Source organism: Falco naumanni, chromosome 9, assembly GCF_017639655.2.
Source record: "Falco naumanni isolate bFalNau1 chromosome 9, bFalNau1.pat, whole genome shotgun sequence".
Classification (NCBI taxonomy): domain Eukaryota; kingdom Metazoa; phylum Chordata; class Aves; order Falconiformes; family Falconidae; genus Falco; species Falco naumanni.
Window position 1 is genome coordinate 39,818,788 of NC_054062.1, and position 24,364 is coordinate 39,843,151.

At 40.5% G+C, this 24,364-nt stretch overlaps 1 protein-coding gene across 1 annotated transcript in view; it reads right to left on the minus strand.

Moving 5' to 3' along the window:
• GRID1 (glutamate ionotropic receptor delta type subunit 1) overlaps window positions 1-24,364 on the minus strand; it is a 541,694-nt gene that overhangs the window by 315,706 nt on the left and 201,624 nt on the right. The window contains exon 3 of the mRNA XM_040607383.1: window positions 4,483-4,767. Coding sequence (XP_040463317.1) covers window positions 4,483-4,767 — 285 coding nt within the window. The remainder of the gene's footprint in view (window positions 1-4,482; window positions 4,768-24,364) is intronic.

Consider the following 24,364-nt stretch of genomic DNA (forward strand, 5'->3'; position numbering starts at 1 on the left):
AGCACTGACGTAATGTATGTGGAGGCACACAAGATGCTCCTGTAAAGAGGAAAAAAGCAATTCAAAACACATGAGGGCAGCTGAAGCTTTTTAGGATGACACAACAGATCTGATTTTCTGTTGCAGGTTTTTTTAACAGGTGGGTAGACCTAGTTCCACAGAGCACAGTCTGACAGCCATTGACAAACTTAGGGACAATTCATTTTTTTCCCCAGAAAATTAATGTAAAATACCATGATTTAGCATGCATTTTCATAAAGACATCTAAGGTAAATTAATGCATTTAACATGACCCTCGTTCCTTGAGCTCTTACTGGAATTGACTTATTCTTGAATGCGCCACAATTCTGTTGCCTGAAGAATTTCTAAGGAAATTTCAAACACCAGTTTAATCGCGCTGGGAGGAAGGTTTTTCTTTCCATTGCACAGATGGGAAAGGGAAGCATACAGAGGCTAGAAAGCCTTCTCAAGATGACATGGCAAAGAATAGCAGAGACAGGGCTTCGACTGGCTCTCTTTCTGGCCTTGAGCTCCAACAGCTCTACAACACATCAGCAAGACAGGATGTTTGTCTTGGCTGCGACTGACTGGCATCGCTCTAGTGCCTAGCCATCATTTTCATATCAGGCAGCAGTCTCATCCGCAGAAAGCTCCCATTGTGATCAAGGGGGAGTAGATTTCCTGTGCATCTTCTGAAATTATGCACAAACCATAAATGAGAGAAGTGGAAGAACAAGGGCTAAGTCACGAAAACACAGTGTCTATATCAACCCTTTACATTTTCTTACACAAATACAGAAGAACTGTATGGATATGTATCAGCTGACCTTTCCCCCACTGGTACTGCTCAGTAGAACAGCATATCATTGAGAAGAGTTTGAATGCTGCAGCTGTCAAGCCTGAGGTCTTTTGAAAGGCCACTTCTCCTGAACCAACTTATTACTCATTTCTTGCTATTATCCATTTCTTCACCACAAGTGACAAAATCTAAAAGCTGGTTTCACATTAGGTGGAATATCACAGTTTGTACCGTGCTTCTACCATTTCCATTTAGCTATCTTTTTCTTTAGAACTTCCACATCTTTCCTGTGAAATGTCTCCATTTCTTGTTACAGAATTTAAGGCATTGTAAGAAAGGACCATATCTTTTCACTGAAGCTGTGCACACAGATTTCTGTCTGTAGCTTTAGTGTAAAACAAGACATATTTTATCATAAGCACAACAATAATGAGGAGTTTGTTAGGCTGGTCAGTGACTACTCTGTATTTCTAATTGCCAAGTCTGCTCCTTGTCCTTAATTTAACCCCTGCAGAAATTATAATCCAAAATGTATATCTGATAAAGAACAAGTAATCCACAAGGTAAATAATTTTCAGCTCCAGTATAGCACAGCATTACTATAAACATGGGGCTTCTTTTAACTGTGCGATGTTATTTTGTCTTCTGAAAGCCTGACAGTTTCCACAAGGAGGACACCAAGGGATTGGCTGGGTTTTAGAGATCAGCAGATGGACAAATTAAAACATTACTCAAGGGAATAGTATAACTTCCAGAGAGCAGGTAGGGAAGGACCATTTATTACAGTAAACCTCAAGAGCCCAGTGTTGGAAACTCTCCATAATCATAAACACGTGTTCTTCAAGTGACCTCCCTGCTCGTGGCCAGCAGGCAACTCCTGCACGTTGAGCGAGGAGGTGCCACTGGAGATGCACAAGCACAGCTCTCCTGCAGCTCAGCAGGGAGGGCAGTGGGCACACCCTGGCACCCAGCCTGCTGTCCTTGAGCTCAGCGCAGCATCCTGGGACTAGGTTATCTACCCCTATTCACCAATGCCTGCCCAGAGCCGGCAGGGTTCAGTCAGCTTTTCTATGGGAACTCCTCCCACCAAAATTTTATAAAAAAATACTTTTAGTGGAATTAGTTCAAGATGGTTGTCAAGTCTGAGAGGAAGAGGAGAAGCGCATGGGCAGCTGCAGTATGCAACACATATGCAGTATCCAACTGGAAGAAGCAAAATATCTGGTGGCAAATTTTCCATCCTCTTTTACTGTCTGTCTTACTGGTACAGCCTGAAGGTCAGTCTGTGGTAAACAGAAAAGGTAAATTTGATCATACTGAATTATAGAGTATGTGTAGGGTTTCAGGATTTGATACTGAGATGTTAACCCTTTGCAGAAAAGGCAAAGAAACACAGATGTACTACTGGAAGAAGCGATACCATAGCTCAGTAACCAGGTTTGCTACTGTATTAGGTTTGCATGATAGGGTTTTGGTAGCCAGGGGGGTAGCTTCTTGTGAGAAGCTACTAGAAGCTTCCCTGATATCCGATGGAGCCAATGCCAGCCGGCTCCAAGATGGACCAGCCACTGGCCAAGGCCAAGCCCAGCAGCAGTAGTACCTCTGGGATAGCACATTTAAGGGGGAAAAATCCTCTGAATCAAATTTCAGCAGCAGAGCGGAGTGTGAATACGTGAGAGCAAGAGCCCTGCAGACACCAAGGTTAACGCAGGAGGAGGCAGGAGATGCTCCAGCTGCCGGAGCAGAGATTCCCCTGCAGCCTGGGGAGGTTAATGGTGGAGCAGATCCCCACCTGCAGCCCGGGGAGGGTCCCACACCAGAGCAGGTGGGTGCCCGCAGGAGGCTGTGACCCCGTGGGCAGCCCACCCTGGAGCAGCTCCTGGCAGGGCCCGTGGCCCCGTGGGAAGAGGAGCCCGGGCTGGAGTAGCTCCTGACAGGACCTACAACCCCATGGGGGACTCCACACTGGAGCACTGTGTGAAGAACTGCAGCCTGTGGAAAGGACCCATATTGGAGAAGTTCATGCAGGACTGTCTGCCGTGGGAGGGACACCACGCTGGGGCAGGGCAGAGTGTGAGGATCCTCCCCCTGAGGAGGAAGGAGCAGCAGAGGCAGCGTGTGAGGGACTGGCCCCAGCCCTATTCCTTTCCCATTCTTGGAAATAACCATTAGAATAATTTTACCTTCTTAAACCCAATCCTACATTACATAGCAACTTTCTCATCACTATCAGAAGGCTACTAAAAGATCACCTTGCGGTGTTTGCTTTCAAAACACTCACTGGTCAAGTGTTACATAGGACAGTAATTACATGGCAGTTTATTTGCTGGGTTGCTAGATTTTTGAGTCTACAGACTAACTCTACAAGTATCATGGCAGTCGTCTTATGCTTAAAATAATTCTATATGATTAGAAGGACATTACAGCCTCGGTTGATTTCCCACTTAAAATCAGCCTCATTATCTTCAGTCTTGCTGTTCAAGTGACACAGCAATTGACATCTCTAACAACTGAGAACAGAAAGCTGCGCCTAAGACTTTCAGAACTCATTCCATCTCAGGACCCTTCATATAGCCTTTTTGTTTCATTTTTTTAAACCAGGAGTAGCCCGACTTCAAAACCAAAGATATTATTTCTCTCTGATTCACCACTGAAAAATCTATGATGACATAGGAAGAATACAAATAAAGGTCTGTTTTGTAGTTGTGGAAGACTACATATAAAATCTAAACTGTATGCACAGACACACAAGATGTATTTTTCCAACTGCAATTTAACCTTAATTTCCTTTCTTTGTATCCTGTTCAAAGTCAGTCACCACACCAAAAGATTATGCACTGCATTTTAAACCAGAAGTGTTTGCAGGTTTTAAAACATACCACAGAAAATTTATTTTATCCATTACAGACCCTATATCCATTACAGATCCTATATCCTAAGATGACTGTGCTGAAAATACCATGAGTTAAACATATGGAACAGCGTTCATATCAGTTGGGTGGGGGGATTATGTACACAGTTCCCTTTCACTGAGAGCTTGGCCCAATGAGAGATCTATTTTTTCTTTGATTCTTTACACCCAACATAAGGTACTACATTTTCTTGGGCAGAGACTCCTTTTCCTCAAGTTTTAGCCCAAAGTAAAAATTTTGCTGAAGGAAATGCATCAGATACAGTGGAAATGCTAACTCTACGCTTTAGTTTAATGCCAGGAAGGATATCAGTGTGGAATTCAGTCCAAATGGAGAAGAGTGTGAGGAAGCATGTGAAAAAAGAAATGGTAATAGTTATTGTGAAAATTAATTTTTAAAGAGAACAGTACTCAGCTTTGATAGAAAGCCTTTTCTGGGAATGGGTAGAGGCCGCACTGAACTTACTTGCACAGCTATGTGACCCCTGCCAATCAACATCAACACTTCATTAATATTTTACTGAAAAAGTGTGAGATGATTCAAACTTCAGCTGTCCTTGTAGATGTTGCTAAGCAACTTTGCTGCTTGTCTGTGAACTAGTTTTCACAGCAACCTTTCCTTCAAACCAAAGACCTGTGTCCACTTGAAACTTCTTCCCCTTTGTCAATGAAGAACCCAGCAAGTTCTAACCCACCCCTCCCTTTGCCTTTCCCTCCCCACATCCCAGTTAAAAAGAAATCAATTTAATACCATCTAAAATTCTCCACTTACCATAATCACTGTCATAAAACACTATGAATTTCTGCCACCGCAGCTCAGTGACCAGTTTCAGCATAACATCATTGAGGCGGACGGGTGGCCGGGCAGCCAGCGTGTACTCCTCCTCCTCCAGGCTGGGGTTCAGGTGGCATGCTGTGCGTGGGGAGCCTCCCGTGTTGCGTTGTACAAAAAGGTGTGGGATGTGCATGGCATCCGTCAGGGACTGCAGGGCGTTGGCTGAGGCACAACCAGTGGATGTCACTAAGGCTAAGATCCCCAGGGTCATCAGGTCACAGGCTGGAGAAGACAAGAAATAAAGCAGGGTTAGAACAAGCTCAGCAATTCCTTTGACAAACCTAGATGCTAAGAAGGAAACGGGACAGGCTTTACCCTTGCCATTAACAGAGAGTGGAAATGATTTATATTACAGTATCAGCCAGAGCCTTTCAGAGTTAGGTCCTGCACCTCTATGGCAGGAGACAGTATCTGCAATCTGTACTGATAAGAACAAGTCGAGGACAGATAGCATTACTGTTGTCATTTCTTCAGACAGGAGCTGATATGGATGGAGCTTACAGCCCTTGCTTCAGGTCATTCCTGGCGGAAGCAGGAACTGAACTGTCTTTTAAAAGCCAGTTCACTGCTTTCACCTCTTAATCTTTGTTGTGCACATTGGACGAAGACTTCAGACAATAAAGAGCAATTTCAGTTTCAAAGATTTCTCTTATACAACAGAATTTTGAAGGATTTTTAAATTGATGGAAAAACATTCACAATGTGTCTCAGAGCTATGAAGAAACAAAGGCACTCGTTAGAACAAAGGCAACTCATGAACAACTAAATTATTAATAACACCGTAGCCGTCTTTAAAAAGATCTGGAAAAACACATACCATTTGAAAACACTGCATACACATTTGAGCCCATCTGCTTTTGAGGATGAAGCGTTAGGCAAGTGAGACCCAGGCGGTGCTGGCTGGGCAGCCCTTCCCAGCCTTGCTGTGCTGCTGGGGTCAGCTGCAGCATCCCGCCCGGCTCGCTCTCCCCAGGACTCTGCCCGGTAGGGCCACCCGACATGCAGCTGGGGTTGGAAAATGTTTCAGTCTAGGCCCCCCAGCTATAGCCCAGCAGCTATTTAGTCAGTGGTGGCAAGACTAAGGCAGCTACTGACGTTTGATGTTACTAACCCTCTTGAATAAGTGGCAGCAAAGCCACAAGTCCCTGGGAGCTGGGCACAGGGAGGACTCATGGCTTAGTGCTGCCCTAAGGGTCCCCCAGGGGCACTCGGAGCTTCCCACTCCTCTTCTCCTTTGAAGAGGGCTGGGGGGAGCTCAGGGCTGCAGTTGCTGTTTCAGTCCCCGAGCAAGCACCTGCACAAGCCCAGCCTGCCCAAAGGAAACAAGCTAATCTGCTTCCCTGGGACAGAGGCCCACCACCAGAGCCAAGCTGGACAGGAGGTGACTGGGGATGCTCCACAGCCCTGCTGCAGGCTACATGACCTTGCTAACAGCCGATAAATGAAAGAGCCTCCAGGGTATAATCCAGAGCCCCTCTGGGACACACAGGGTAGCTGAGCAGGATGTTCAGCTCCCAGCATGGAGGGGAGGCTGCCCACGCTGTGCTTCCCTGTGCAAGGCGATGGCCACGGCACATGGGAGAGCTGGCGGCCGGCACGTGGCACATGCCGCAGGGCTGCCAGGGCATGTGTCAGCTCTGCTAACGCAGGAAAGATGTGCTGCCACCCTGCCGCTGACCCACCTCTGATCTCCGGTGGAACCAACTGAGAGAAAAGGTAGAAAAATGAGCATAACATATTAAAAGGATTTGTTTTTCCTCCTCTAAACACTTTTAAGTATACCTCCACTTTCAGAGGCCAAAACATCAAAGGGACTGGACAGTGTATGAATAATTAATAGTAATTAGCAGTTAATTGCCAATATTAATTACACAAAGCCACAGTAATTAAACACATAAAACTGTTTTTAAGGCAACCAACAAACTGTTTCACCAAATATCGTCTTAGACCAGAGAGAAAATAAATAGATCACACTTTGATATGGGATAACAGAAAGAAAATGTTTGATCTTCTCTATGCACAGAACATTCAACATGTATCCTAATGCAACAGAGAAAGATGAAGTGCTTTTGAAATTATTTCCTTGATGGTCTTTACAATACACATGTCAGCTGCATTATCTAAATTTACTCTGTGTTGATTATAGTTACATGAAATTGTTCTTTGTTTTTCCTGAGAGCTGACCTGATTTAACAGCAGGGAGGCATTACATTTGCCAAATGGGAGACCCAGGTTCGGGAACAGATTTGATTTCCCAGGCTTCTAGCCAGAGAAAACTGAACATGTCATACAGGTAATTTATTTAGTCACAGTAGGGGAGGGAACAGAGAAGTGGGAACAGAGGGAGAGAACAGCCGAGCTGAGCTATAAACCCCTGCAGAGATCACCAACCAGCAAGCTTTGCTGTCACCAGAGGTGAGAGAAGCAAGCCACACGGGTCTGTGGAAGGAACAATTTACTTGCAAAGCAGACAGAAGGAGCAAAAAAACAAAGCCCTTTCTCTCAGGAGGCTGCATTCAGAGAGTCACTTATTTGTGGAATATAGAGCTGATCACCAGTTGTATAACAAGAGATGACTTCATTCAGCAGTTGACACTAATCAAAAGCTGCTCACTTACTAGCAGCAAAAAGACCAGAGATACAACAGGCTGCAGCAAATGGGCCCCCTTCCCTTATCTCCCAGCACAGCCCACTGAACACAGCTGAAATATCTCAGCAAAGACTGTTTTGGTCAAGGCATTTTCCCAGTGTTTTGTAGTTTGTGTCAACTGGTTAAAATGAAGAATTAGTCAATACGTTTCTACATTCTGATATTTTGTCAATTGATTATGTTCTGCCTGAAAGCATATGCTGCACAGTAACTGTTATCTCCTCTTGGCTCTTGGTTTCGAAATAGTATAGCAGGCAATGAAAAACTGGAATGACTAAGGGAAAAAGGTTTCATATTTTCTGAATTGCTTTCTTTAGTCAAATTACAGGATGTGAAACAGAACATGTCATATTTCTAGTAGAAGACTTTCACTATATAAAAATACAATAGATTCCAGGAAGTTCAACCTCTCCACACTTACTACGCTGAAAGGTGAGAATAAGCTTTTAGCACATAAAGAAGTACTGCTTTCTACATTAGTAACAGAATGGGAAACAACTACTTAGCAAACTCCTATTCATTAAAAACCTCATTAACTCTTAAGACATCTTGAAATCCCATAGCAAAAGAACGTTCAAGGATTATACAATACCAGAAGAAAACTCTGGTGACAATTCTTTTAGGATTTCCTCCCACATGCCTGTACTTTTTTGCATACAAAACTTTGGCATGAGAAAAGATGTGTCATCTTCTGTTTTACTTCATACTAGCTACAGATTTTCAGCAAGTCAAGCATCCCTGACTACAAGACTGAGTAAATCACTAATTCTGTATGCCAGCTGCAGCTTCATAAGCACTCAAAAGAACCTGCAATTTTTGCACATGAATTCTATTACTACCATCTTGATTTCCTTAAAGCTGAAATACAGAAATGTGAAGTTGCCTCAGTTCATGTCAACCTATTAACATAAGGGAAAGGGGAATCAGAACACCTTAGGTGTTTAGCGATCTTTAACTGCTATAGTGGTTGCTATAACAATTTCATATTGTTATAACGAAGATGTGTTCATATTTATTTATCCTGTAGATATATTTACATAGATAAGTTTCAAGAAATAATGCTTTTAAAGTATTTGTTCCACAGATAAAGAGAGTCAACGTTCCAGCAATCCTGACTCCAGATTTCACTGCTACGTGAATAGCAATAGTTACTAGCTTACTGTACTGAAATGCCTTCATCACCATCAGGCTTCATCTTCATTCATCTATTTGAGCAGACTAAATTATGACATGGTAGTTCTTAATCAGTGTTAGCCACCATCAACAGACCACCTCTCAAATTTACACTTGGATTTCATTGAAGTTTTCCAAATTATTGCTTAATCCAGTTTTTAGTCGTTTCAGTGAAATCTCTCTCTCAACCTATTCTTTTGAAGTCTGTCTTCAGAATCTCCCCTTTCCACATCTGCTTGACATTTCATATCTGGAACTGTTATTTCCATCACAGAGTTTCACAACACACTGTCTGCTCTCTTCTCCATCTATAGCCCTGTTTTTCTCCATTTAGCTTCTCTGTGTCATCTCTGTCATGATGTTGACAGAAGTAACAAAGGTTAATATATTTGGGGCTTCTTCTAACATTCATTTGTCTAACGGTTCTTACATCATACTGATACATACCAAACTTTTCTCCCATTCTGTGACCCACGTCTCTAACTCCAGTCATATCCCATTAGACAACAGTTCATGGAAGTGCAGCTATCATTTTTCAGAATGCACCTTATCCATGTGACCTTTTTAATCATGGCCCACGAGACTCCTCACAGCCTGTGAAACAATGCAAGAATTCTGCTTTGCTACAGTCACTTTTAAGGTCTTGCTTTCCTACCATTGCCTCATGTACTGCCATCCTATTTGTGAAGACAGGTGCAGATGGCAAAGTCCTGATTTGGCACCATCTTCATAGGGATACTTGCATTAAAAGCTTTAGCTCAGATCTCTCTAATTAAATCCCTCTCCAAACTGCAGGGAATCAAAATACTCCAAGACAAACTGTTATCTTGCTTCTGGCAATGTGACAATATGACCATCTTTCAGTCTCCCTTTCAGTGGTTTCCTGTTTTTCAGAAAAGGGTAGAAACTTGTTCCTTTGTTTCCACAATTATCAATAGACCAGCTGCCACTGTAATTTCGGATCTAACAATACATCCACCTACTGGCATTCACACTGCCTCTTCAAACTTCAATGCCTTTCTGTCTCTCACTTCTGTGTAGCTCTATAGCTGGTCCTACCCACTCTGGACAGCATCTGATCATATTTGATAAATCCTCTCTGAATTGTTTGAATTTACTTGATTTTTTTTTCTTTTTTAGTTTGATTAACCTTTAGGAGTTCTACTGCACTGCAAATGGAGAATCTTCCTAATAGCAAATAACTTGATTTAAAAAAAAAAAAAAAAAATCACGGTTCAACAATTGAGAGGTTGCTGCCTTTTCGCTTGGAAAGATCTTCAAATGAAGAGAACTTCAGATCTGGCAAAAGAATGGAAATCCAGCCACACTGCACATACCTGATATTTCTAGTGTAGTTCTCTAGAATGAAATGATTAACGAAGTCGGCACGTAAGTATTTGTAACTAGGTTTCACAGCTACCATCCTGCTGAGATGAGATGAGGGACTTCATGCCTGCCTTAGTACTATTGCCTCAGTCAATCTGGCAGAAACTGATTTTTCACATTGTTTATCTTTGAACACCAGTAGGGAGAGGGAGGAAAATAATCATTTTATCATTAAAACATCAAATTCCAGAGAACACAAATTCTGGAGAAGGTAATAAAAAAACCCAAACTATTTTGGAAACCTAAATCCTAACATTCCATGAAATTATCAAGGCCTGCAAGTTATTCTGCTGAAAGCGCATAGTTAGCAAATCTACAAGCTGGCCTAGCAAGCACATGCAGAATATCCCGTGCTATATACAAATGAATACACAAGGAACTAACTATTGTATTATTCACGTGTACAAAATTTAATCAGCAATTTGGTTCATTAGCCAATTTTATTTATAACATATACACATAACAGAAGGTTTGGGTTAAACACTAGAATAGCAAAAAGTTAGGAAATAAAAATATATCATTTCAGAAATCTGGTATGTTGTATCCTTAATCAAGATGTAAGGTCTGCAGGAAATGCATCCATAGAGGTATTCTTAAACTGAATGGAAAAAGTCCTTCTGGGAGGTTTGTCTGGAGCACAGGGGTTGACATAGAAAAGACAACAATACAAGGAAAAAGACTGCAGCCCACCAAGCAATATTTCAAAATCAAGAGGACGACAATACAATCCCTTCAGCTAAAACCAAAAATAACACAAGCCAGATAAGTGAGCACTTTCACACATACCTAAACAAAACCCAAACATTTCTGCTGTAGCACATGGGAAACTTTATAGAAGTCAGGGCACGAACCTACAGGTATTTCAGTCAACAGAAAAATAGATAACTAAAATGTAGATAACTAGTAGTCTTTTTCTTTAGGCCTCAAAAGTCCTTTAATACTTAAATGATTTTGTGCAAAATCAGTCCCTCAGGCAGACAAAATGACAGGATAAACATTAATATCACTGAAAATGCTTCTATTCAAAATACTGATCTATAGATTCACTCCTACTATTGGTGAATTAAAGACAACATCAACATTAGTCATCTAAACATTCATTTGACCTGATGCTTCACTAAGAGGGTTTCCTGAAGAACAGTAGGTTTTCCTTACTTTATATTTTATGTTGTTTGTTTACTCTTCATCAGTTTCTTTTATTAATTGAGAAAGAGAATTCATAATGAACTGGCATATTGGCACCTAGTATCATGCTACGCAGTTGTCCTTCCTTTGGGTACTCAGCAATAAATTATTTTTGTTACATTTCTTAAGGTTTTTAATTACCGTTATGTTATGCGTTTACACTATGTTTCTTCAAACTACTAAGAATTTGTAATTTTTATTACAAAAACCCTACACAAACTATAGTTACTTGTCAGAGTAACTGTTAATAGAGAGAAAAGATAACAGACATAGACAGCAAAATTCTTTTATGTAGCATTTTTATTGCTGTACCAGTTTGTATGTAGTGAAGATTAATATTTCTTACTACATTAGACATATGTTCAATCAAAACAAAATGCATCTTAAAACAAGAAAGAAAATTCAGAGTTAGTCCACTGTGGTTTAATGCAAAAAATCAAACCAACCAAAACCCTAACTACCCCAATTTGGATGTGTACATTTTTCACATGTAACATTTGAGAACGCTAAATATTTCCTCCCTTTCATTTAAACAGCTTTTCTTCTCTACCTGGGACCAGGATCCAGGCTTTCTTAAATCCCACAGTCCTTGATACGATAATTCTGGAAGCCACAGGAAAGTCTGACACAGCCCCACCACACCTCCTGATGGCAACTGTGTTCCCCTGCTTGCCAGCATTCAGAGCCCAAATGCAATGCCAAGTCTTCCACCAGAGACAAGAATTTCAAATCATGAAAGTATTCCCATGGATAATAATTCATTGCAAGAAGGACCTTGGAGAGCACCTGTGACTAGCCCGGCATCCAACATACAAATGCAACCACTGACAAATACTGCAGACTCTTGCAGTAAATAAAAATAGATAGTCTGAGAACCAAAGAGGACAGAAAATGCCTGAAGTTTGTCCGATAGATAACATTCTTGCTGGATAGCACAGAAACATGATATAAACTTAAAACAAAAGGAACCATACACCCAACGCAAAGCAAACTGTAATGTTGACCTCCTCAAAAGGCCCATGTTCTAGTCTCACATGAAACCAAGCTCCCTTTATGTGTCCTTTTTCCAAAGCCATGAAACCCACATTGGGAAGAATTCACAATAAATCAGTTCAGGGCTCTCTCCAGCTGCAAGGCGGCAAGTAAATCTTCTCCTGTCAGCTTGCAAGCTCAGGCAGAGCTTCAAAATCTGACACACACACACACACCATGTAACAGAATATCTCTGGAGAAGATGCTGATACTTACCCATGTGTAAATATGTATGATGTAAAGTCTTTAACGAGTGATTGGCAACAGCAATAAAACCTGGGGCCACAGTCCTAAAATCACAGACTTATAGCACCAAAGCTAAAATGATCCTGTAGCAGGTTCACTAGCATCTATGTATGGACAAGACACAGCTGGCAAGGCGCAGGCTGCCACTAACTCCATGAAAATTAGAGAAGCTCATTCCTGACCTGAGGCAGGCTCAAATATTTCGTTTTAGTGCAGCTATGGAGGAGACATAGTATTTGCCAGCAGTTGAATTGTCATTGTGAGCCCTCCATGGAGTTTTTTGATACTTAGTTTTCTGATAACTATTAACCAAAACCATTATACTAGATAATATATTGAAAAACTGAATAATCACCATTTAGCCTGTTTCTGAATTCTTTCTCCGTCCTTCAGTATAGCTCTTTTTTTTTTTTTTTTCTCCTTAGAAAACACAATGTAAGGGATTCTCTAGTGTTTTTTCTTAGCAACTGAAATAAGACTGGCAAGTCAGTTTATAAACTCTTTTATTTTTTTCTTTTAGAAAAATTTGTCATCAGTTCTATGGGTAAAGTCCTATAGTGGGACACTTCTGTCTCCAACTTAGGTAAAATTCTCAGCTGCCCAGCTCAAAGCACTTCATGATCCAAAAATATGATACGCATCATCGCTTACATTTTCTAAGATTATGACGATTATTTCAGTAGGCTACCAGTTACATGGAAAAGATTCTGGAAAACCAGTACACGCTATCAAGAAGACCAGTATATACATATATAAATGTGCATATTTAAATGTACACGTAATCAGTATATCAAAATATCCCTGACAAAGCAGCATCAAAACAAACCTCAAAAGCTAAGTTAAGCACGAGATTTTGAAATGTTTATCAAAAAATTTCTAGAAAAAAATGTTATTAAAGATCCTCCCCCTATTCTTGGACTGCCTTTTTATTGTTTTTCCAGCATTCAGCAGCCTAAGCCAAACAAGAAAGAATAGGAGAAGAAAAAAAATGAATGAGTTTTTGTATGCATGTTTCCTATGTTTTTCTTCCAGATACACGCTAACCATTACTCACTGAACAGAGGCACACTGGCGATATCACCTTCCTCATGCTGCTTTTCCCACACTGCCCGCTTACCCCTTCTGAGGTCAGAAGCCAGCTCCATCTCCTTTGTGTCACTGCTCACAGCACTAATAGGGTCTTTGGTTACTGCTCATTGACACTGGTTGCATAGGAAAATTAATATTTAGATCATCAACTTACTTTCAACTAAATGCTTTACTGGCTGGTGCCTTGTGGGCCAATTCTCAGCATGTATAAACTGTCAGGGCTCCCCTGACATTACTAGAACCATCTTTTACCTCTGAAATAATAGTCACCGCACCTTACTTGCTCCATTATCCCCTTGGTTCAGCATTTTCAGTAAGCTGTTGTCGTTGGCTCACACACAGACAGAGCACCTAGATTGGGTATGAAGGCTGAAAAATGCTTTTCTTCTCTAGGACCTATAGTGAATGCACAAAATTGTATAAATCCTTTCCCTAGAATGCACATTGACTGCAACAGTTGGAGGTTTCAAGTAATTTCCCTCAAAGCACAAACCAAAAGGACATTTCAGTGCATGACAACATTCTTTGTGTCAGTATCAATGCAATAAACCACTAGCTGCCATTCTTAAAAAATTAACCAAAAGCAGGGAAAGAAGCAATCTAGACCACTCTTCATTCACATTTATGCAGATGATGAAATTATTTCAAAGTGGTAAGTAATATACCATAGAGAAGGAAAAGAGTTATCAGAAGTAGAGTTGTGGCTTTCATCTTTCATTTAATTTATGGGAGCGTATTAATAGCTCTTTTCAGTCTTTAATAGACTAAAATAAAACATTAAAGTCCTCTCACACCAAGCACACAAGTATAACTGCTCTACTGGCAAAACAGTTTACTTTCCATACAACTGAGTGATGCCATCAAGTGGTCAACAAAAGCACCGGTTGTTTTGCAAATAAGGGTTTTAGGTTAATCACTGAACATGCTACATTTTGCGTGGAAAAGCCACCACCATGAAATCAGTACAAGGTATACTCCACTAATAAAAGTGCATTAATTGAGAGCACTAGTGACAGATAAGAGATGCCCTTGTTTTTACAAAAGACATCTGATTGTGCTCTCTAGCTCCTCCAAAGAAGGTAAGAGTCTCTCAGAGAAACAGCTATAACTCTGCTTTATAGCTGAGTTTTGCTATTGCCTTTGCAGTCAGATGGATTTGGAAGACCAAACCAGGAAAGCTTGTATAATGTATGCATTTACAACTTTTTTAGACAACAATTTAGTAATGTGAGCGGTTGAGGATGCGAAATATCACAAAATGTACACATTTTCTAGCTGTTCTGAATTAATAATTTAAAAAAAAAATCCTTAAAGCAGCTAAATAATGCCTTGACAGTACAGAAATCCCGGGAATAACTGCACTTCTGTTTTCTCGACGAAATGTCATTCCATTAGTAACGGTTTTCTTCCAGAATCATAGTTTGGCATGACGTTTAAAAACATGAATAAGCATCTCTGGGTAATATTAAAAAGAGTATTTTGCAGAGCTACACATTAATCAAAATGACATCTATACTATTTTAAGGCACCAGGTGAAACCGAACCAGCTTTGACTCTTTTTGTTTTTCTTTTCCCCTTTCAAAACTAGTTCTGAGTTAGAATTAACTGCAAACTATCTCAATTATTTAAGAGACATAAACAACTGCTTTTCTGAATACTACATATTTGATTTCCGTTCTTAGCAAGTTCATCAATAATTATGTTTTCTTTTGCCCTGCAACACAGAATAAACTGCGCTTTCTCACCCTCTGTTTCTTTCATTTGCCTTTCATTAAAAATCATAATGATATAAAAGTATTTTTTCACACGTTCATTAGCATTCTGCATGCATGCTTGACTTCACTGCCTCCTTTGGGACTTTTTTTACATGTACACGCTGAGTATTATTGTAACGTCAGCGTGGCTGAGGCTCAGTTCCGGCAGGCACAAAAGGAAAACACTCTCCTGCCATTTACAAAAAGCAGTCAAATGTAGCAACTCCAGACGAGCTGATAAAACCTCCTAGTTCTTCAGTACCAAGAAACTCATTTGGATTCTGAACAGTATTGACCAGCAAAGAACGCGTTAGCCCTGCTTGCCTGTCTAATTAGCAGCAATGATGTGTGTGCACAAAAAGTGCCAACAGAAACTTCAATTTGTGGGGGGCGCCCCCCTCCTTAAACTGTTCTCCTGTGTACCATGCTTTTATGCTGAAAGCAGGAGGGATGAACATCAGGCTAAGCATCACGACATTACTTCTAAACTAACCACAAAAGATTTCTCTGTTCTGTTGTTTCCCCAGCACATTAGAAGCATGTGTCATTCCCTGCACACTCCCTACTCACCCAGAAATTTTAAACAAACCAAAACACTGGTGCATGATCTCTGTTCCATAACCAATCCACCACTGTGCTTCAGTAAAACACCTACTTGGAAACAACAAATTCAAACTGCAAACATCACTCCAAAGCAGCAGTTCACATCCTGAGAACGAAACCTTAAGCAGGAGACTTAGAAGGGTGCCTCAGGGGTATATATAATACTATCAGGGCTGCTGCGTTATGAGAAGGATAAACATTATGAAACTCAAGGTAAATTCCCAAAAGCTACCATTGCCTCATGCATGGACAGCAAGTTCCATACTCCAACTACCAGCTCAAGTAATGCACAACCCTAAAGCCTTTCCTTATCTTGCTATGATCTCTTCTCTCCAATAGCTGTTACTTCTGCCAGCAAAGTGGACAGCAATATTACATCAGGCAGATGACACCAGAAGTCAATTCACAGAGCTGGGGAACACACCCATGGTGAAGGAGCCAACTTACACAAACAACATTCATTTATTTATGCCAACTGCTGAAAGACTCACAGCGTTTATGAATCTAGCTGTGACTCAGTACATATTTATAGCTTGTATTTATTGACAAATTTTAGGGGTTGATCTATTGAAAGATCTCTGCAATGTATCACATACTTACAATTGCATTCAAGCATTATGCAAATATCCCAAGCCTAGCAACAGTCTAAAGCTGCTATTTCATTTTCTAAAATCAACTTTAAAAGGAACACTTTCTTCTTTCCCTACCCATGAAACACATAATGAATGCCAAAATTATTTTTGCTCAATACTAAGAAAAAGATCCTGTCCTCACTCAGCACCAATATTCCTTACATGAAAACAGCTGCTTACAGATCTCAAATCCCCAGGACCAGTGCTACAAAATAGGTGGCATTAAAATACTGCAAGTCTGCATTCTCTAGTTTGCTTTAGCAGTTGCCCTAGAGTAACTTCAGACACCACACAGCTTTAACATCTAATAAAGCTACTCTAAATTGTTGGAGTATTACTCTGAATTTCTCTTTCCCCTTCAGCTCTGCATGAGTCAAATCAGGGAAAAACATCAAAACCCACAAATTTGCAAGAGTTCTCATCTGAATACATGAAATTAGACAGTTGTTCAAATGTGTTTAACACCTGATATAGTTCCCACTGTGAACCTTAGGACAGATTTTCAAAAAGTCTTAACATTTATGCACCTCTTACCCAGAGGCTGCTTGAAAACCAGGCCTCTCCTTTTGATGCTTAAATGAGACTGGCCTCTTGGAAGCTGCTCCTATTTTGGACTGCACTTTTCTTTCTTTTTTTTTTTTTTTTTTTTTCCTCTTTATCTCAGCCTCTATCTCTGCAGATAAACAGACATTACCCTGCGGATAACCAGGCTTACTTCATACCAGCACAGATGCAGTACATTTCCTTAATCTCATGTTATTCAGAATTGTTTAAAAAACTGCCCTAATTACACCTTGCAACTAAGGTTTCTCTATACATGAAAGTCACTCTAGGAAGACACCAATTTGAAAACTAACAAAGTGCCCTGGAGTGGTGGCCAGGTTTGATAGAGGCGAGTGCCTTTTCCGCTACACCTACTGTGAAGGTGGAAAATTCAAAGAAAAGTCACACCAAAATGCAAATCAAGAGTCATTACAAGGGAAATCAAGCCTCTCTTTGCTGGATACATGTTCTTTTTATGTCCCAATCAAACACCAGTACAGAGTTTCTGAAGGTCTCCCTCCCTCTTCTATTGCACACATCTCACCAGCACACAAAGCCCCCCCACCAGTATGCCCTTGTTGCTCTCCCGTGTGGCCACCCACAACAGCGCCAGGGAGATCTGGAGCATATCAAGCATGACACACGGCTCAGAGAGCAATGGCCAAGTGCAGGACAAGGCCAGTATTTTGCTTCTCAGTCTTGCTGGTGAAGAGAAACAGCTTGCAGAAGAGTAGACAGAGCCTGTGGGTTTAATACGTGGTTGCACAGCTGGTGTCAACAACACAGCTTTTACAACCATGGAACCATCTTTCAAAACCAAGGACTTCAGGGAAGAGACAGGACCTATTTAATCAGTAGTGTAAAAGCATCTTTGCCATCAGGCTGGCCAAACCTGAGAAACAGGGCTTTAAACTAGGAGCACCAGGGAAGGGAAACGACAGTCAACAATCAAGTGAGGAAGCAGGGAACCAGCGTGATAAGCAAAAGGTACAGGCTGAAGTACACAAGAAAGATCTGTGAAAGAGCAAAACAGGACAGAGGGGGGGCCATACCAGGCATACGCACACAAATACTGAAATGGCAAGAGGACACCGTGATGGGGAAGCCTCCCACATCCCGCTGAAAAATCAGCAAGGGTGGGTGCAGTGGCAGGGTTACAATCCCAGAGAGATACTATGCGATCTTTCTCAGGACTGCAGTGCTGCAGTGACTGCATCTTCCCCCCCCCCCCCCCCCCCCCCCCGCCCCCCCAGCCCCCGTTTATAAATACAAGAATTTTACTCCTCTATTTTCCAGCTAATTACTAGTTTCTATGAACTCACATAATTACTGTTTTTTAAAGCACCTAAATCATAGCTGTGAAAGAATCTGTTAATGCAATTCAAGTTTCAGTGACCTATGCAGAATAATTTACATATATATATATATAAGCGCCTTAAAATTACTTTCTAAAGTGACCCAGAAGTGGAAAGCAGGTGTATTAAATCCATACAGAAAAAGTAACCAGCTTTATACAGTACTGCATTGAAGAAAAATAAAAATGTATTAATAGATTACTCCACTTGTGTCCTATTCTGCCTTAAATGGTGTCCGTTACTGATTAGCCCATAGGACCTTCACTTTGAGCTTTCTGTCCTCTGTGATCAAGGTGAAGAAAGAAGAAACAAAGTACTTCTTGTAATCAGGTTTCTATGGATAAAGTATGGTGCTAACAATTAAAATGTTTTATTAATAATAAGACGATGCCACTACTAAATTATTCTAAAGCATCTGAAGCATCATATTTTCAAAGACCTGTATGCACATCCTGAATAATTTGAGGCAAATGAGAGCGTCATATATATGAAACTAATCATTAAATTAGATTGTAAAAAAAGACTACAGACCACACAACGGAAGAAAGAACTAAACCCCAAGTGTTTCATCAGTAAGCAAGCCCAAACTGACTAATCCAGAAGAAAACACATAAAAAGGATCCAATACTAAAATAGCTCACCTTCCACTGAAATATAGTTTCACTGAAAGGCTCTGCTCTCAGCTGTTATCTGATTTCAGTAACTGCATAAAAGAATATTTTCAAAGTGGATAACAGAGGCTAACTTGAGCCCTGTGACATTATCTACACATAAATACGTTACTACACTTCTGATTAGGTGCTACTTAGGCTATGTCACTAATAAAGCTTAACTGGCTGTTATGTGTGTGTGTTCATAAAGTCTCATTATATAAAACCTCCAGGTCACAGACTAAAACCAAAATAATTTCACCCCTGTTCTCCTACCACAGGATTTGAAGTGCACTGTAGTCAGAAGAGCTGATCCTAAGGAACAGATACTAAGACATTATCACATATGACAGGACAAGTAATGTTCAGTAGGGAATTCCAGTATCGCATCTTCCTGAATCTGTGTGGCCATTGCAACACTGGTAACTACTGCTTGTGTGGAGAGGTAAACACAGATGGAAGGAAAACACTTAAAACTGACAAGACAGACCTCATACCAAAGAGGTTAGTGCCAAATTCCAACCTAGGCATGCAAAGGGATTAGTATAAAAACAGGAAAAGATGCATCATAAATACAGAAGCAGAAAGAGTAGGTCAGAGAAGGATCCTGCTTTCAAGTATCAATTCTCCTTTTACCAGTTTCAAAATAATCAATTACTTACTAGAAAAGTAATTTCTGATGAGAAGTACCACCACAAATGAGGGGTTTTGTTCATTCGTAGTCACCAGCTTCTCACTATGGGTTTTTTTACTATACCTCTAACTGTGCATTTATTATTGGGTCATACAGATTTTCTGAGAGTATGTATTATAAGTCACATGCTGGAGTCATAAGCCAAGCAAAAAAAAAAAAATAATAATTCAGAAGCCAAAAGTCAGAAAGCCACAGCAGCTACCACCTTCTTGCAATTCCCACTGTCCCAAGCATTAGGGAATTTTATTCTGAGAGAAGCATTCAAATTCTAGGACCACTAAAAATCAAGTTACAGCAGGGTACCATAAACAACACAACGTCAGCTTTAGAGCCTGGACATACTGACAATTTCTTGTATTTTCTGCGAGGCTCAGGGTTTTTTCAGTTATCATCATACAGTGGTTATACTCACTCTGATTATTTTTTTTTTCTTTTATACACCATCTTTATAAAAGTCACGGTCCCATCCAGAACATATGCTATATATAACAGCTAAATAGTCACATTCTTTACACCTTTCCACATAATCACTGAATTGTTTTCATAAAATAACGTGACTGTAAGGTTGGGGGCTGGAGGGAAGCCAGTATCAGGAATGATGGTACTTTTCCCCCTGGAATTTCATTTGACTGATTTCTAATAACCTACACAATTAGCATTGCGGACTTTTAAAGTTCCCCAAATCTCTCTTGAAGTGAGACATTGCCTGCTAAGGTTAGCTCTCTAGACACATCATGTAGGTGCAGCTTCTGAGAGCTCAAGCATAGTAAACACAGAGTCTTCAGACACAGGCTACAATTAGCTCTCCAAGCTTCCCAATTTACTTAAAATAACACTTCCCCAAAAACCTAATTTCTTGAGTGCTAGACTAGGCTATAATTTTTCATTCAAGGATTTCTAACAGTCAAAATACATACCATAATTTTTGATGTAGTTACTAACACAGGGAACAGTGTTTCCAGTCTCCTGAACGCGTTATCATCTGGATGACTCTTCCAGATTTAGGTCATGTCTCCAGCCCGAAGACTTGTCTGCCTCTCTTTCTGTCCCTCTCTCTGTTTCTTGCCCGGACCACAGAGTCTCTTCCCACACATAACCTTTTACCTTCCCTTCCTTGAAATGAGTGGTGAAAGACCTTGCTTTTATAATCGTCTACGACGATTCTATAAGACAGTCACCTTATGAAGAGCCTTTTGGTGATCAGCTGACGCACTAAGAACTTAGCTTCCTGCCTTCATTTGAGTTTGGTCTTTATAAACAGATTTTTTTCATAAACAGTAACCAACCCTGGCTTCAAGGGCTTTCCACAATCACAGGCGCGTTGTGGCTCTTTCCATCGCTACTTTTACATTATTGCTAAAAAAAAAACAAAAACAAACAAAACCAAAACCCCAAAAAAACAGAGACAAAAGGAAGGGAGAATATTTGAAGTGGACTTTCAGCTGCTGTATATCTGTGTATAGAGTTCAAATCTCGGAAAGAAATCATGCACTGTAAATAAGTCATTTCTGAAAGAAGTTTCAAAATAAAACGATTCACACACCACATAACATTTTTCATATGAACTTAATAGCACAGCAGATGTGTTTTCCCCATGAGGTAAATCATTCATCACTACAGAACTGCCTCATCATGCGGAAATAGCTACGCTTTGGGTTTTTTCCCCTTTCTTCTTTCTCGTACCAGGTATGTTAAGGGTTTATATTGGTTAATGCAGCTAGAAAATGGCTTTTCTCTCTCGTACCAGACATAGTCATTTCAGACTCTTCTAGTGACAGATCTGAATCACCAGGATAGGTTTGCACACCAGCAGCCTACCTAAATGCCTTCTATTATTGTTGTCCCTTTCAACCTTTGTCACAGCTCACTTACCTTCTCTCAAATTACAGTTTTAAACTAGGACGAGAACAATTGAATTTTTAGCTAGGTCTATCTAATGTCTTGGCTTAGAAAATTCCTAAAATCTTGACAGACAGGTTCTTTAGCAATGCAAGTGCACAATTGTGCTAAAACACAGTTTAGAAAGCACATATATACTCACCACTTCCACATCCCCTAAAGTTCTATAAGGATCTCGAACATTTTCTACAGTATTTATTATACATATAGTACTATGAACCACTTGTATTTTGGACCTAATTCATCTGAATAAGCAACTTCTTTGAAATCAAATGGAATTTATTCCCTCACTAGGCTGAAACTATTTTGTGCAACCAGGAAAACTACCTCCTGGATAAATATGTCAGCTGATTTCTCAGGGGAGATTTTTGTCAGAGACACTCCATCTTCACATGATAAGAACATTTTTATATAGACCAAATCTACCTCTTGAGACCATCTATCTGGCAGACAATGACCTTGCACATCTATTACTCTTTGAAATTCCATGGAGATCAGTCTTTTTACATATATATATTTAGACTGACAAGTATTTCTCAGCTCTACAAAAGTGATTCTTTCCACCGATAATATGGTTCCTTAGCTGCACAGTCCACGGCATACGTTATCCTTGGCAACAGTACCAATGGAAGATGTTAATAAAGCCCCAGCCTGAAGCAAGCTTGAAGTTTTGTGGAAATTCTTGTATGTTTTTTACACATTCAAACTAGGTGTAATGGAGACACATGTAAGACGCTCCTTCCTCACAGCCCTCTCCTAGTGCAGGGTGGCCACCACGTACCAGACACAGCCTGGACACCGGAGACCAAGGCCAACACCCACTGCAAGGACGCATTGCTTCCTCTCTTCCTTGGCCTGGCAGCTACAGCAAAGCATAGCAAGATGTTACAGGTCAGCTGCTTGACTGGATCCTGCCAGCTAGAGGGTGATTGCCAAGTACATCTAAACCTACTTCATGACAGGGAACCTGAACAATTAGGGAAAACCATTTTTCTTCCCTTCCACTGCAGCTCCCTGCCAGTCTAAGAGACATTTCCGTGCAATGTAATGAAATGCAATATTCTCTTTTCTCACTTATGATTTTCTCAACCCCCTTGGACATGCAGAAGAATGTGCTGTGGTGCACTTGTTTAAGTGAGGAAAAAAAGGGATTCTAAATGAGAAGAGTGCCTATCATTCTTTTTTTCCAGATTAGCTATACACTTGAGTAACTGCATTGACAACAACTTCTCAGGTAATTCTAAGGAGGTAAGCTTCTTTGAACTCAAAATTGGATGAAAAGGTTTTTACAAGCAATAACAAAATATATCAGCTAAACTGTCAGAAAGACTACAAAAGAGAAAGATTGTACAAATTAGATAAAAGGATGTGTAGAGTCCTAACAGAGTTTTCATTAGCTCTCTCTTGAGAATGACAACTAGATCATACTTTGGACAAAACATTTTTCAACATCTGTTGGTCATTTATTTATGCTCGGGTTGGCAGCAGAGTAGGAAGCTGGCAGCAACTGAATTAGGCTGTCAAAAAAGAGTATCTTAAGTTCAACAAGTCTGAACATCTCAGAATGACTGAGGCCATGTACAATACAGAAAATTACGTGCAACTTGCATATTATGCATTTTTCCCCTGGAAAGACGCACTCTGAACAAAGACAACTCATTAAAACAATATTAGAATAATACTTCAGATACATGGGCAACTGCTGAGCTACTCATATAGGTAACATTCGATTTATAAACTGATTTTTAGAACACATAGAAATGCATAACAAAAAGAAAGGCCGTGTCTTCTACCAGGACTCTCAGCTAGCCTCATCTCTGTTCTGCTTTAATCGGAAGACAACTTTCACATTGTGTGACTAAAACCTTTTTAAACATTTGGGACAAGATGCTCAGAGTCCAGCCAGCTGGACTGCACCAAGCCCCAGGAGTCCACACAGATTTCTAGTGACAACAGGCACTTGGGGTGCACGCAGAACCTTGTATGAGATAAGTAGCTAAATGGTCTCTTTGTGCCCCACAATCTGCTAATGCACTGGAAAGCAAATATGATCCAAAAAGAACAAGTATTTTGAAGCGACAAGTTAAGTTTCTTGCCCGCTGACCCTTACTGAAGTCATTTAAATATAAAGCTCTACAAAAGGAAAAAATCAACTATAAGAAGTTTCATATTAAGAATATACAAAACTTTTTAACAGAAATTAAACAATTTTTATTTTAAATCTAATCTTGACATTTAAATTTAGGTTATGCCTTTTTTCCTGGGTGGTTTTTTATTATTATTATTTTACAGCCTAAATACTCACAAAAATAAAACATAAATGCATATTTTTGTTTTGATTCTGAAACTGCAAACCAGCAGGACTCAGCTGAAGTATACCGCACCAGCTGGAACTTGCACTCTCCCCTGATTAGTATTATGTTATAGCTGAAACTCTCTGGTCCCTGCTGATCCCAGCAGTCTGCTCCCACGGATCACCACTGGGCAGCGCAAACAAAAAATGAGTAACAGTGGTTCAGTGGCTCATCTTCTATCTGAAGCCCTCAAGGAAAAGAGTTCACGCAAACGTGATGTTGATTTGCAGTGATGACTGTATATGGATACATCCACAACACACTTCCCATCTTTCCAGAGCAAATCAGTACGGCCAAGCACCTCTCTTGCACTCACCTACAAGCTTTCCCATAGGTGTATTTGGGACAACACTAGCTCACAAGTGCACATACAGTGTTTTTTCTACCTAACATACACGTACAGCATCTGTTGATGCAGTAAGAGGTAAATTCCTTGCGGGCCAATTTATAACATGCCTATACAGTAGACTAAACTCTGCCGTAAACCCCAGAAGAGGTGCACTTACCACAGAGCACTTGATATGCCCTGCGGACCAGTGTTCAGGCTGGCTGTCTCCCTGGGGTGCCACGGGCA